This window comes from Malus domestica, chromosome 07, assembly GCF_042453785.1.
Source record: "Malus domestica chromosome 07, GDT2T_hap1".
Taxonomy (NCBI): domain Eukaryota; kingdom Viridiplantae; phylum Streptophyta; class Magnoliopsida; order Rosales; family Rosaceae; genus Malus; species Malus domestica.
In genome coordinates, this window is record NC_091667.1 from 33,738,658 (window position 1) to 33,754,518 (window position 15,861).

The 15,861-nt window shown below is 38.4% G+C and overlaps 1 protein-coding gene and 2 non-coding genes across 3 annotated transcripts; 2 read left to right on the forward strand and 1 right to left on the reverse strand.

The window, feature by feature from the left end:
• The first annotated feature begins 942 nt into the window (after positions 1–942).
• On the forward strand, positions 943–1,016 carry TRNAV-AAC (transfer RNA valine (anticodon AAC)). Its single transcript has one exon. It is a non-coding gene; the product is annotated as a tRNA-Val (tRNA).
• A 4,511-nt stretch (positions 1,017–5,527) lies between these two features.
• On the forward strand, positions 5,528–5,601 carry TRNAV-AAC (transfer RNA valine (anticodon AAC)). Its single transcript has one exon. It is a non-coding gene; the product is annotated as a tRNA-Val (tRNA).
• Positions 5,602–6,620: 1,019 nt separating this feature from the next.
• On the reverse strand, positions 6,621–8,844 carry LOC103410374 (RHOMBOID-like protein 2). The gene is made up of 4 exons (XM_029104964.2): positions 8,320–8,844; positions 7,524–7,687; positions 7,276–7,439; positions 6,621–7,159 (listed from the first exon to the last, which is right to left on the reverse strand). Exons 1-4 carry the CDS (start codon positions 8,610–8,612, stop codon positions 6,791–6,793), a joined length of 990 nt encoding a protein of 329 aa, XP_028960797.2. The 5' UTR covers positions 8,613–8,844; the 3' UTR covers positions 6,621–6,790.
• Positions 8,845–15,861: the final 7,017 nt, after the last annotated feature.

Consider the following 15,861-nt stretch of genomic DNA (forward strand, 5'->3'; position numbering starts at 1 on the left):
GATGCACCATCATGTATACATCATTAGGCATCCATCACAAATCAAAATCATAAACGACAATTCGGAGAGAAACTTGCATACACCGGATATCATGACGGCGGCATCTCAACCAAATTACTTAGGCAAAGTGGAGATGACATAGGCACATTTGGGTTGTAAGTCGCGATGAGGGCCATCAAGCATCTACATGCAAATCTCCGATTTTCAATGGTGTCAGCAATAACCTTGAGACTGGCCATAGCATTGCAGCACGGAGACCCCCAAAAACGGGGTCCGGCATCCCGTAGGTGATGAACGTGTAGCACATGGCAACCAGTCACGTCATGGAGGTGCATTATTCTGTGCTAGACTTCAATATCATTGAGGTATCGTTTGGTATGCAGACGGGACGGGACAGAACGGAATGGGACGGGACAGAACGGAGAGGGAGTAAAGATGCCCTCGGTTGGAAACAAGGAGGACGAAGAAGGAGATGCAAATGTTATAATTTTGTGTTCCACGGATTTGGAACGAGTCGTTCCAGGGGGGTGAGGCGGAACAAAAATTCACCCAAAATTCGTCCCGTGGAACAGTGCTTTCTATCCGTTTTAGGTGCATCAAACGTGGGACGGAACGACTAGTCCTACTCCGTTCCGTCCCATCCCACGTACCAAGCGGAACCTGAAGGAAACAACAAAGTTAACGTCGCCCAGATCATCATCGATTTTTGGCCTCCCATTTTGCACAATTCCATCAACGTACACCACACTCCACTAGGTTTGAAGTAGCCAAAAGCATCATGTGTGTTTTTATATTGATGTGAACGTTGGATTGGTGTAAAATAAAGAACGTGTGGATCTTCATGAATTTTGAATGAGCCATACAACTGTTGACCAAAAAAAAAGTCAAACAATTAAACCGGGATCAGGTAAAATCAGAATGTTAGAGGATTGTTGATAACATGGTTTCGTGGTGTAGTTGGTTATCACGTCAGTCTAACACACTGAAGGTCTCCGGTTCGAACCCGGGCGAAGCCATTTCAATATATTTTTGGCATTTTTTCAGAACATTTTTTTTTTAACTGCAAATTTTTTGCTCCTCTATATTTGGTATTAGAATTTCTCCGGATCTCCGTAATGAAAGTTTGACACGTGTACAACACTCTAAAGATCATTGGCATCCATAACGGCTACATGCAATATCACAGAGCTTCGTTTTGGTCTGAGTCCTTCTCTGCCCCAACCCCCTCAATTTCTAGGTAATCAAAATTCAAACCAAAAAGGAGCTCTGTGATTGTTATACTAACATTTAGAAATATTAATTCAGAACAATTTAATGAAGACAAATTGCAATTACAAACAGGGACATATGAAAAGAAAAAAAAAAATTGAATGTCCCAATCCACAACAAATACATTGTATGTAGAAAATCAGTTTCTCACTTTCTAAAACAACTAAAATTTTTTTCGGCAAGGTTTTTATCAAAGCCCATGTTATGGACCCTTATTCAATTTTGTACGTTTTCAACTACTATTAATGAATATTGTACGTAATTCACAAAAAAAAAAAAAGTTAAATTTACATAACTGACTCCGGCAGGAAGATTCGGGTTCTCCAACCACCCAAAGCGAGGGCGGGCCATCAAGATAAAGCCGATGAGGAAACCCGTAAGAAAACCGCCAATGTGAGCAAAGTTATCTACGTGTGGTAAAATTCCAACGGCAAGGTTTATGACAACAATGATTAAAAGTGTGAGAAGGGCTGCAACCTGCGGAAGCAAAAGCGAAATACAGTAAATTAGCGAACATGAAAGTTAAACGTCAAGACTATTTTAAAGTGCTAATAACAATTTCCTTTCTTATTCAATATCAAGGCCATATAAACCTTGTTGGTGTAGATGGTCCAATTTGTAATTAGTTCTGAAAGCATTGCTCCTAGAAACCCGAAAAGAGCACCAGAGGCACCAACGGAGATGTTCTTTCGAATAAAAAGCGAGGAAAGTATGCTCCCTCCAAATCCACACAGCAGATATATAATTCCAACTCTTACTGCCAAATTAAGATTATATAGGATCAAGTGTAAGACAGACCATGTATTAGATATATAATAAGGTAGCTTAACCGAAAACATAACAGAAAAAAATTGGTTCCATGAAATTAAATTCAAGACAGACCTGATAAGCTCTAGAAATATGTGCAACTTATTCAGTAACTCCATTGAAAGGAGTCTAGAGCCAATGGACCTGGGGATTCGGGCCACTGAAAAGAGAGAGAGAGATCCGGACTCTTAGTTTGTGTAAGGTGGTCAGTAGAATAAACTCATGAAGACCGCATTATTTAAAATAAGTGTTCCGGATCTTCGAATTCGTTGACACCGGACAAGAGATCCACAGAGGATCTCAATTCTATTGGACGAGCCAAAAACTTCTGACAACATTAGTATTAATATGCATGTTGTAAGAAACTGACATTTTTTTATACTTGAAATCTTGTATCCGTTGGCTTTCACAAGCTCTAGGTTGAGCATCCAATGGCTACTAATTTGAGACCAAAATAATAAAAAGAACCTTGACCTTATATACAATTTGCTAAAACTTGAGACAACCCTTGAAGAATTTTGCATACTGTAGGGGATTCTCAACATTGAATCTAATTTATTGCCACAAAAAATTCAAAATTTGATCACCAAAAGTTCAAGTGGATCCAAAAGAGCAAATACCAGAATTTCAACCACCAAAACAGAAACACCAACAGACAAAAAACAGAAAATTGGAAAGTGGGTAAGAATTTACTAAATTAGAAAACCAGAGAAAGTAAAATTACGTGGAGGAAGAAGGGCCGAATAGAGGGTTCTCCTTCAAAGACTGAAACGACAACCGAAGAGGGCTGTCCCACATAGGTCGGGTGAGGACACTCAATTTCGGCCTACATATACCTCAATAAATGAATTACGGCCTACATATATACCTCAATAAATGAATTACGAAGACAAATTAGCATCCTACTCAAAAAACAGAAAATAAGACACCCTTACCAAGATGATACCAAACAATATCAGACACTTTTTGGATCTGCAGGTTGAAATTTCGATCGGAAACGGGAAAGTTACTCGACCCGCATCTTTTTTCTGGAAGAAAAGTAACAAAGCCTTATTACCATAAAATTCGACTTTTTGTCGGAAAACGTAATCAGAATTCGATTGGACCCAAACCCTATTAAAAAGAAAATTCAAGAAAGGTACTCGATACCTCAAAATTTGAAGACAAAGGGGTCGTTTTTTTGAGGAGTTGGAGAGGCACGTTTTCCATATGTGGTGGAGCCCTAGTGACAACATCTGAGCCACTAGCAACCGTATTGGGCAACTGAAAGTCCTACGCCGAAGCTGTCAAATCGCCCTCCCCAACAGGGTTACGACTCCGATTCCTGGAAATACGACTTCCATTTTGCCTTCGCCTGGAAATACAAAGCCCGGTACGGTTGCCAGTTGCTCAAACGCTGTCACTAGGGCTCAAGCACAACCCATCGTAAGGACACTAGAAAACGTGCTGGAGTTACCGGTCACATCTGAAAAGACAACCGTGTCGACTTCCAAGGTATCGACTACTTTCTTGAACTCTTGATTTTACATCAAGGGTTTTTTTCTTTCTAATTTATTAACTTTTAAGAGTTTGCGAAGGGGTTTTGGGTCAAATTATTTGATAATAGGGGGCGCTATTTTCTAAATAGTTTGTTGTGCGAATTAACATGGCTTAACGATAGGCTTTTTACTTTCTTTCAGAAAAAAAGGTACAATTCTACAACTTTCCACAATGTTACGATCGAGGGCTTAACCTCCGGATCATATCCCAAAATTTTTCAATATGCATTGCCCAATACGCCCGCCAGTGGCTCAGACGCTGTCACTAGGGCTCCACCACATCTGGAAAACGTGCCTCTCCAACTCCTCGAAAAAACGACCCATCTGTCTTCAAATTCTGAGGTATCGAATACCTTTCTTGAATTTTCTTTTTGAAAGGGTTTGGGTCCAATCGAATTCTGATTACGTTTTCCGGCGAAAAGTCAAATTTTATGGTAATAAGGCTTTGTTACTTTTCTTCCAGAAAAAAGATGCGGGTTGAGTAACTTTCCCGTTTGCGACCGAAATTTCAATCTGCGGATCCAAAAAGTGACAAAGCCTTATTACCATAAAATTTGACTTTTCGCCATAAAACATAATCAAAATTCGATTAGACCCAAACCCTGTAAAAAAAGAAAATTCAAGAAAGGTACTCGACACCTCAGAATTTGAAGACAGAGGGGTCGTTTTTTTGAGGAGTTGGAGAGGCACGTTTTCCATATGTGATGGAGCCCTAGTGACAACGTCTGAGCCACTAGCGGCCGTATTGGGCAATGCATACTGAAAAATTTTGGGATACGATCCGGAGGTTGAGCCCTTGGGCGTAACATTATGGAAAGTTGTAGAATCGTACCTTTTTTCTAAAAGAAAGTAAAAAGCCTATCGTTAAGTTGTGTTAATTCGCACAACAAACTATTTAGAAAATAGCCCCCTATTATCAAATAATTTGACCCAAAACCCCTTCGCAAACTCTTAAAAGTTAATAAATTAGAAAGAAAAAAAAACCCTTGATGTCAAATAAAGAGTTCAAGAAAGTAGTCGATACCTCGAAAGTCGACACGGTCGTCCTTTCAGATGTGAGCGGTAACTCCAGCACGTTTTCTAGTGTCCTTATGATGGGTTGTGCCTGAGCCCTAGTGATAACGTCTAAGCAATTGGCGACCGTACCAGGCTTTGTATTTCCAGGCGAAGGTAGAATGGAAGTCGTATTTCCAGGAATCGGAGTCGTAACCCTGTTGGGGGAGGGCGATTTGGCAGCTCCGGCGTATGACTTTCGGTTGCCCATTACGGCTGCTAGTGGCTCAGACGTTGTCACTAGGGCTCCACCACATATGGAAAATGTGCCTCTCCAACTCCTCAAAAAAATGACCCCTCTGTCTTCAAATTCTGAGTTATCGAGTACCTTTCTTGAATTTTCTTTTTTACAGGGTTTGGGTCCAATCGAATTCTGATTACGTTTTCCGGCGAAAAGTCGAATTTTATGGTAATAAGGCTTTGTTACTTTTCTTCCCGAAAAAAGGTGCAGGTCGAGTAACTTTCCCGTTTCCGATCGAAATTTTAACATGTGGATCCAAAAAGTGTCCGATATTGTTTGGTACCATCTTGGTGAGGGTGTCTTATTTTCTGTTTTTTGAGTGGATGTTAATTTGTCTTCGTAATTCATTTATTGATGTATATGTAGGCCGAAATCGAGTGTCCTCACCCGACCTATGTGGAACAGCCCTCTCCGGTGACTCCAAGGCCTTCAGAGCAACTTGCCAAAATCATCATGTGTGTTTTTATATTGATGTGAACGTTGGGTTGGTGTAAAATAAAGAACGTGTGGATGTTCATGAATTTTGAATGAGCCATGCAACTGTTGACCAAAGAAATAAAGTCAAACAATTAAACCGAGATCAGGTAAAATTATAATGTTAGAGGATTATTGACAACATGGTTTCGTGGTGTAGTTGGTTATCACGTCAGTCTAACACACTGAAGGTCTCCGGTTCGAACCCGGGCGAAGCCATTTCAAATTTCAATATATTTTTGACATTTTTTCAGATCAATTTTTTTTTAACTGCAAATTTTTTGCTCCTCTGTATTTGGTATTAGAATTTCTACGGATCTCCGTAGTGAAAGTTTGACACATGTATAACACTCTAAAGATCTTGCCATCCAGAACGGCTACATGCAATATCACACAGCTTCGTTTTGGCTTAAGTCCTTCTCCGTCCTAACCCCCTCAATTTCTAGGTAATCAAAATTCAAACCAAAATGGAGCTTTGTGATTGTTATACTAACATTTAGAAATATTAATGCAGAACAATTTAATAAAGACAAATTGCAATTACAAACAGGACCATATGAAAAAAATAAAAATGAATGTCCAAATCCACAACAAATACATTGTACGCAGAAAATCAGTTTTTTACTTTCTAGAACAACTAAATTTTTTCTTGGCAAGGTTTTTAACGAGGCCCATGTTATGCATCCTTAGACCTCGTTTGGCTCCTCGGACTGTACTGACTATTTCAGTCGAATAAGATAAATAGTCGTCGGATAAAAAACCCAATTTTGAGTTTCTAATCCATTGAATTAAAAATACCCAGATGAAATCCCCCCCCCCCAATTTGAGTTTCTAATCCATTAAAATAAAAAACCCAGATGAAATCTCGCCCAATTTTGAGTTTAATCACCACATATCAACAAAATCTAGGAACAGTTAAGCCAAAAAAACAGATAATGTCTCTCCAGAACAAGAACGGCGTGATTTGAGTTTGATCTGCCACCTCTGGTTTTCCGTTAAAATCGGCTTGATGTTGATCAGAAGTGTGGATGGTGAAAGAGGGAGAAAGAATACCATGAGAAAGAGTTAGCGATGTGCAGGGCAGATGGTGAGATAGCTTGGAGAAAAGCCAGCACATTTTTATTAACGTGAACCCGACTAAATAATACCAAGGTTTTAGATGGGATAAACAAGTGGGTGTAAGGGAGATAAAATAGGTGGGGCTAGATTAATGGTCCGATGCTTAATTAGTACAAAAGTTCTCCAAACATCTGTTTCGTATTATATAATACTATCCGGTGTTCTATACAGTATGCCAAACGAGGACTTATTCAGTTTTGTACGTTTTAACTACTATTAATGAATATTGTACTGAATTCCCCCTTCAAAAAAAAAAATAACAACAACAACTAAAATTTACATAACGGTGTTAATTTTCTTCACAATGCCATCTAGATGTGGGAACACAGCTGAGGTAGTGACACCAATGGCAACGGTCATTTCCGTTCTCTCCGCGGTGGAGCATCAACAATGCAAATGTGAATCCGACGATGAGCAGAACGAGAGAGAGTATCCATAGCACATATTGGTATCCCTTGTACTTGGACTTGACGACACTGACTCCGGCAGGAAGATTCGGGTTCTCCAACCACCCAAAGCGAGGGCGGGCCATCAAGATAAAGCCGATGAGGAAACCCGTAAGAAAACCGCCAATGTGAGCAAAGTTATCTACGTGTGGTAAAATTCCAACGGCAAGGTTTATAACAACGATGATTAAAAGTGTGAAAAGGGCTGCAACCTGCGGAAGCAAAAGCAAAATACAGTAAATTAGCAAACATGAAAGTTAAACGTCAAGACTATTTTGAGGTGTTAATAACAATTTCCGTTCTTATTCAATATCAGGGCCATATAAACCTTGTTGGTGTAGATGGTCCAATTTGTAATTAGTTCTGAAAGCATTGCTCCTAGAAACCCGAAAAGAGCACCAGAGGCACCAACGGAGATGTTCTTTCGAATAAAAAGCGAGGAAAGTATGCTCCCTCCAAATCCACACAGCAGATATATAATTCCAACTCTTACTGCCAAATTAAGATTATATAGGATCAAGTAATTGATAAGGCAAGTAATTCACTTATACAGAAACACTCCCAAACGAGCCATACCAAATCCGAATTGCTGCTCAAGGCGGATTCCGATGAAGACAAGGCTGAGCATGTTAGCAACCAGGTGGATTATGCCAGCATGCAACCAAATGCAAGTGACCAGCCTCCATCCCTGATGCTTATGCACAACTTTGGTCCACTCCAAAGCCCCTAACTTCTCTAATCTTCATTTAAAAGTAAGACAGATCATGTATTAGATATATAATAAGGTAAATTGGTTCCATGAAATTAAATTCAAGACAGACCTAATAAGCTCTAGAAATATGTGCAACTTAGTCAGTAACTCCATTGGAAGGAGTTTGGAGCCAAAGAACCTGGAGATTCGGGCCACTGAAAAGAGAGAGAGACCCGGATTCTTAGTTTGTGTGGAGTGGTCAGTAGAATAGACTCATGAAGACCGCATTATTTAAAATAAGTGCTCCGGATCTCCGAATCCGTTGACACCGGACAAGAGATCCACAGAGGATGTCAATTCTATTGGAAGAGCCAAAAACTTCTGACAACATTAGTGTTAATAGCAACTCCCTTTGTAACGATCCCAATTTTCACCAAAAAATCAATTAAAAAATGCCCCAGATGCTCAAAAGGTTTCTCAAGCTGACAAGCTGTTCTTCCAATCCAGCTAATTTATTGCCACAAAAAATTCAAAATTTGATCACCAAAAATTCAAGTGGATTCAAAAGAGCAAATACCAGAATTTCAACCACCAAAACAGAAACACCAACGGACAAAAAACAGAAAATTCGAAAGTGGGTAAGAATTTACTAAATTAGAAAACCAGAGAAAGTAAAATTACGTGGAGGAAGAAGGGCCGAATAGAGGGTTCTCCTTCAGAGGCTGAAACGACAACCGCCCGAGAAACCTCGCCGTGCACTTCCCCTCCGCGGCCACATAATTGTTCTTGGGACAGTTATTGACGTACATGACCAACAGAAACACTCCAATATTGGCGACAACAATCATTGGCACCAACCAAGAAGTCCACTGGGCTTCCGAATCATCGACCCCGTACGAGGACGACGAGTAGCTCTGCTGTCTTGCTCTGTTTTTCGCTCGCCTGTTTTCCACATCTTCACAAGCTGCAGGCATTTTGTTTGGTTTTTTTGCGACAAAAAATGGTGGTTTTTTGTTCTCTGAAACTCTCTGGGAACTGGGATTTTAATGGAGTTGGTGGGAAGGTGTTTTAATGGAGTGGGAGAGTGGAAGAAAATGGTGGGCTCGCCATTTTCTGGTATCAAACTGCTGCAGTCTCCATCGTTGGGTGTTACTGTTACATAAGCTGTTGAGCTCTGTTTCGGGGTCAATCGGTGGTCTCCACGTCAATAGTCACGTGCCCTCTCACGTTGATATCGTCACCGGTGAATTGGAAAGGTATTGACGTGGCTTAAATTGATTGGTTGTGTTGGGTGTTGAAACCATGCAACTGTGGACTCGTTTTCCACCGACCGTTTCGTTTTGCTTTTTCATATAAAAAAGAAACGGACGCAGAATACTCTTTTGCTTTTTTTTTTAATTTTTTTTTTATACATTGATATTTTTACATTATAGGGAGGAAAATATCAGCAAAACCACACAATGGACAGTCTAATTTGGTATCAAATTCGCTATCCACATGATTTGTATCTAAGACCTCTCATTTCTAAGTGAAGATAAATACAACTAGACCATAATATTGAGTGACTACTTTTTGCTTTTAAATGCGATGGATTGCTTGTACACGTTTTAACTGGAAAGGAACACGGTATATACCTCCAGGGGTCCAATTCCAAGTAAAAATTTAATAGAGAAATCGGAATCTTGATTTATGTGAGGTGGGCCAATAAAATGAGTTAATGGCCTTCGAATTCAATTTGAATGGCCCGGATATGCTGGTCTTTAGACTCTGAACAATGTGATCAGGAGAGAATTTCAACTCTGGAAAAAGACTAAATTATTTTCTCAAGCTCTTTGACCTTTTGTTTATATTTGTCTGAAACATTAGTTTATGCTCTAAATTTGTGGAAAGAAAGTAATCTTGTTTGTTGTTTCATGATTTTCCTACCATTTATAACTTATATATATGCTCTATCTTGGAAAATGATCTCATCAAACCATTATAATTAGCTGGTTCTAAAGTTTTTCACTTTATTCCCCACCTAGTGCTGCATGATTCCTCTTTTCGTTTCATGACGTACGAGTATATTTATGTTATATATTAGGAAAAAGTTTTTTAATAGTATTATTATTGTAGTAACTCGATAATATATCAAAAAAATCTTGAATAGTATTGTTATCTTAGTAACTCGATTAGAATAGGATTGTTAAAAACGAGAGCATACGATGGAAGATGAAACAGGCACATCAATCTGCAGGAATCCTGCTAACCATTTCTTTTGTGTTGGTCGATCAGAATGATGTGCTGGTGGAGTTTGTTGGGTTGGTCTGAGGTTCTTTTGTTGCTTTGCTTACTTATGTATACCCTACTTCCCCCCTTACCATCATCACATTTTGTACCTACAGTTGGGAAATTTCTTCCTGTCCCTCTTGATTCTTCCACAGACTTCTGTAAAAGGGTCCACAACAAAAGAAACCCTAAGCCTAAGATCGAAACACTAATCACCAACTGATTTTACTTTGCAAGCATGCCAATCATTGTAGATCAACTTTTACTTTTACTTTTACCCTTTAAATCATTGCAAGATAAACAATTTTCAAGCATAAGAAGAACTTTCACGTTACTTGGGATACTTTCAGATCGACAAATCTTAAAATCAAGAGAAGGGCTTTCATGTTATTCGACATTCTTAAGCGAATCCATTTTTTAACTCACTGCTAAAAAATTTAAAATGCAGACAAATTGCCACTCCTCCTTTATTTACTTACTCAGCTGCAACAAAGATAAAAGTTCGATGAAAGAACAAACCAGATTACATCCAGGACAATCAATTATCAATCATCGACCCACTCACAAAAAAAATGAGCAGAATCTGAGAGATGATCATGTTCAGCGCTTGCCCTTGGCCCGACTACCACCACAGCCTTGGGGCCCTTGGGTCCAGCACCCTTTGGCAAGTTCCCTTTGCCTTGAGACTTTTGTGACTCTTAGCCTTTGCTTCTACCTTCTTTGCATTCTTTTCGTCCTTGGTTTCCTTAATCCTCTCCTTAATCTCACTGCACAATGCACACATGATGAAGTGATATATATAATTATAAACTACTAATCATTTCTTCTTAATTAAGCCTAGCGTTGTTTATAAAATTGATTAATGATGAAATAATTTAACATGGAAAACATATACCTACCTAAAAGTAGCATCTCGAACCTCAGGTTTCTCACTTCTTCTTTTATATATGATCGATCTCCAATGTAGCTCCCACTATGGACCTTGAGTATGGTTTTTACCTGGGAATCAGATTGAACATATCTTATGCCCTTGCCAGGGTACATTTTATAACCACTAAAACGACACACTTTAGTTCTGAAATCCCACTTGCAATAATAATTACATTAATTACCACAAATTTTAATGAATAAAATGCCGATTTTGACCAAAAATTGAAAATACAAATTCAGTGAAACAACCAACACATTAAACCCTAATTAATACAATACATGTTTGTGGAAAATGGAAAATACAATGCACTCAAACCTATCAAAATAAATGTTTGTAATTATTTGTCTATCATATTTTTCTCAACAACCAACCAAATCGATCAATAAAATGCACATGCAAACGTACGTTTTCATCTAATTCTTACCCAATACCCACCATCATGAATTAACATATAACCGAATGTAGATATCTCAGTTCATTCTGCTTGCATGGACATATACACGAACATATATATAAATATAAAAGAAATACATAATTGGTGCTTCTAGCATAAAATACTTAAGCGCTTTTTTTTCATAATTGACTTACATTTTTACTAATGATTGATTCAAAAAACACTCATCAAAATTGTTTTCAATTATTTTGAAAACACTTCCAAACGAGTCATAGATATTAATACCTGAAAATAGTATAAGCAAATATTTTATGAAAGAGTAATGCTAGGTAAACTAACCTTTTAGACCAAATTTGTAAATCATGTAATATGTCACCCATAGAAAATAATATGTTAATAAAAAATCATGTCATATAGAACAAAATATAATTAAATAGATGATCTCTATAGCATTAGTCATTATAAATTTTTTGGTTCAGATATGACAAAGGGTTTTGGCTTTGAGTAATGCTACACTTACCGCCTAATTGTATCATCTTCCTAATAGAGATAGGGCCGCCAACGCATGTGGATCCCATCTGTATTAGAAAGATAGTGCAACTAGATGATAAGAATAACATTTTTGTTTGACTTTTGACCAAGAAAAAAAATAAGGAAAACTAAACAAAAATAGCTTGAAAACTTTAAGTTTTAACGATAAGTACAAAATAAAAGGTAAAGTGAATAGTACCATGATTGATTTTTTAGTGTAAAAATATGATTTTTCGTTAAAATAAATAGTATCAGGAGTTTTACGTTAAAGTTCTCAAAAAAATATGGATCGCTGTGAGTGGGACCACGTGATTATTTTCAAAAGCTAAGAATTTTATGGGCCTGCGAATTTCTTCCGTTAAAGAAGAAACACTTGTGGTGCCAACTTTGGAACATTGGGCTGGGCTTTATGGTCAGAAATTCGAATTGTGTAAAATGTGAACCCAACGGAGGAAAATAAATTGTTATATTCAATTTAAATAGAGAAAAACATAAGCGTATATTTGAAATAAATCAGCTCATCAAATCTTACTCGATTATGGTAATCTGTATTTGTGTAGTTTAATCTTAAATAAAAACTAAACTGGTACAAATATGGGAAATCACTTAGTACTACAGTCTAGTGGTATTCTTCTTCATTTGTAAGAGAGAGCTTTTTAGGTTATATTCTCGCCAAAGACTGATTGAACTACATTATTGCTGGCCCATTATGAGGTTAAGCTGATCCCCTCCCCCTTAGTGTAAATGATATTGTTTGTTCAAAAAAAAAAATATGGAGCCTGCGTACGAGATTTTATGTTTAATTTCCTTCCAAGGTGATGAATTCATATTTTTATAACTTAGTTTAATCTTTGATAAAACAAAAACAAAATCTTTGATTTAAAAAAAAAAAAACTTAGTTGAATAATTAAAATTATGTAAAAACAGTTCTTATGAGTTTTTAACATCACAAAATAAACCCAATTACGGCCAATGCTGCGATTTGTGAATCTTTAAAAAAAAATTAGAAGAAAATATTGAAAATCCGATCTCGTGTTCGAGTTCTTTTTCACACCAGTAAACATTGTACATTTTTAAAGAATAATTACGAAGCTTTATATTAGTATTCAGCTTCAAGTTGGAAAAAAGATGAAAGAGTTTCTATTTATTTTGCACCAATATAATGATACTACAAAATCATTAATTCAGAGATATATATAAACACACGATAAAATAATTTATGACACCCATGAATCGTAATATACCAAAGTTGGCCACTACGTGGAAACCATGCATGCACTCATGCACTAAACTTAATCATCGTAACATTACTATATTTATAAGTTGTTTTAATGTATATTCAACACTCCATAAACCACTACAGGGTGGTTCAGTAGTTGGGACTTTTAAGCTCGTATTCCACACGGCACGTTCTGAGTTTAATTTTTTACGCTAGTAAATCACATGAAAAGTTAATACGCCTCAGTGAGTCTTTATGACAAAAAAAAAATGAATTGTCGTGACAAAACCACCAGATAATCCATTTTGTAAAAAGAACACTCCATATAGACAAAGGGCATGCTAATTACGGTCAATTCATCAACCCTCGATAACTTTATTTTGTATACGTTGGTATGCATGTAATATTTTTGAAAAACTGTGAATAAGAAGGAGAGTTGGATATCTATAAACTATCTAGAGCAAGGGAAAAGAAGACAAGGGACCTAAACCAAGTGAGGTGCATCAAGGATGAGGATGGAAAGGTTCTGGCTACAGAGAACGCGGTTAAAGACAGATGGAGAGGTTATTTTCATAATCTTTTCAATGAAGGACATGAAATGAGTGATTCTTTAGGGGAGTTAAGTAACTCAGAAGAGTGTAGAAACTACTCTTTTTATCGTCGAATCCGGAAGGAAGAAGTGGTTGTAGCTTTGAAGAAGATGAAGCATAAAAAAGCAATAGGCCCAGACAATATACCAATCGAAGTGTGGAAACTTTTGGGAGAGACAGGTATAACATGGCTCACTGACCTTTTCAATAGGATTTTGAAAACGAAGAAGATGCCAAATGAGTGGCGAACGAGCACTTTGGTGCCTATCTACAAGAACAAGGGCGACGTACAAAATTGCATGAACTATAGGGGTATTAAGCTAATGAGTCATACAATGAAGCTCTGGGAGAGAGTCATTGAGCATAGATTGAGGCAAGAGACACGGGTTTCGGACAACCAATTCGGGTTCATGCCAGGGCGCTCAACCATGGAGGCAATCTATCTCTTACGAAGATTGATGGAAAGATATAGAGATGGGAAAAAGGATTTACACATGGTCTTTATAGATTTGGAAAAAGCGTATGATAGGGTCCCAAGAGACATTCTTTGGAGGATTTTAGAGAAGAAAGGAGTACGAGTAGCATATATCCAAGCTATAAAGGATATGTATGAAGGAGCAAAGACTGCCGTAAGAACTCATGAAGGACAAACCGAAAGCTTCCCCATAACTGTAGGATTACATCAAGGCTCATCCTTAAGTCCTTACCTTTTTGCGTTGGTAATGGATGAGTTAACAGGACATATTCAAGATGATATTCCTTGGTGTATGCTTTTCGCAGACGATATAGTGTTGATAGATGAAACTCAGGAAGGGGTAAATGCAAAGCTTAACCTTTGGAGAGAAGTGTTGGAATCTAAAGGTCTTCGCCTAAGCCGATCAAAGACAGAATATATGGAGTGCAAGTTCAGTGCAAATGGAGGCCAAAACGAGTTAGGGGTGAGGATCGGAGATCAAGAAATACCAAAAAGCGACCGTTTTCGTTACCTAGGATCTATCTTGCAAAAGAACGGAGAATTAGATGGAGATCTCAACCATAGAATACAAGCTGGATGGATGAAGTGGAAGAGTGCATCCGGTGTGTTGTGTGACCGCCGTATGCCATTGAAGCTCAAGGGAAAATTTTATAGGACGGCAATAAGGCCGGCGATGCTGTATGGCACAGAATGTTGGGCGGTGAAACATCAACACGTACACAAAATGGGTGTAGCGGAGATGAGGATGCTTCGTTGGATGTGTGGGCACACGAGAAAGGATAAGATTAGGAATGAGGATATCCGGGGTAAAGTAGGAGTAGCCGAAATTGAAGGAAAGATGAGAGAAAATCGGTTACGGTGGTTTGGACATGTGCAAAGAAGGCCTACTGACGCTCCGATTAGAAGATGCGACTATGGGACAGAGGTTCAGGGCCGAAGGGGTAGAGGAAGACCTAGGAAAACTTTGGAAGAGACTCTAAGAAAAGACTTAGAGTACTTGGATCTAACGGAGGACATGACACAGGATCGAGCACAATGGCGTTCTAAGATTCATATAGCCGATCCCACTCAGTGACTTGGATTTTCCAAGTCTCCAATCGAGAAGTTTTCCTCACTCGGGAAATTAAGGGAACACTACCCCAACCTACATGCTCCACTCAGAAAGCTTCAACATACAAGCTTCAACAAAAGAAAATTCAAAGAACTTAGCGAAGAAGGCTTTGGTGTATTTAACACAATACGTTGAAATGAAGGAAAGCTTATTTATTGATATCCCCGATCAGCTACAAATATGTACATATACATGAGTCAAAATAAACACACAAGACGGAGCCTTCACAAAGGTTGCTTAGGAGAAGTCTCAGCAGTCGGTAGAGCCCCAGAAAGAGAAGGCACCGGAGGGGGATCATTTGGAGCCTCAGTACTGGACTGAACCCTAGAAGGAGGAGGCATCAGAGGTTGATCATTCGGAGCTTCATTACGCGGTACAGCCCCAGAAGACGAAGGCAATAAATGCCTTTGGAACAAACCCACAAATCTCTGATGATCAAGTAAAACCTGACCATCAGTTTCCTTCATCTGGTCAAGCTTCCTCTTCATGTTTGTAGCATAGTCATGTGCGAGCCGGTGCAACTGTTTATTCTCATGCTTGAGCCCTCTAATCTCCTGTTTGAGACTCATCACTTCAGCCGCCAAGGATTCAACTTGGCGGGTTCGAGCAAATAGGCGTTGGGCCATATTAGACACAGAACCTGCACACTGAACACTGAGAGCCAGCGAATCCTTAACAGCTAACTCATCAGACCGTTTGGAAAG

Bases quoted from the DNA above. Each gene is read 5' to 3' on its own strand.
- LOC103410374 (XM_029104964.2), bottom strand. From the start codon at position 8,612: ATGCCTGCAGCTTGTGAAGATGTGGAAAACAGGCGAGCGAAAAACAGA. The intron at 7,688-8,319 runs GTAATTTTACTT...TTTTAAATGAAG, and splicing joins TTCGGCCCTTCTTCCTCCAC to ATTAGAGAAGTTAGGGGCTT. The intron at 7,160-7,275 runs GTTTATATGGCC...TTGCTTCCGCAG, and splicing joins GGACCATCTACACCAACAAG to GTTGCAGCCCTTTTCACACT.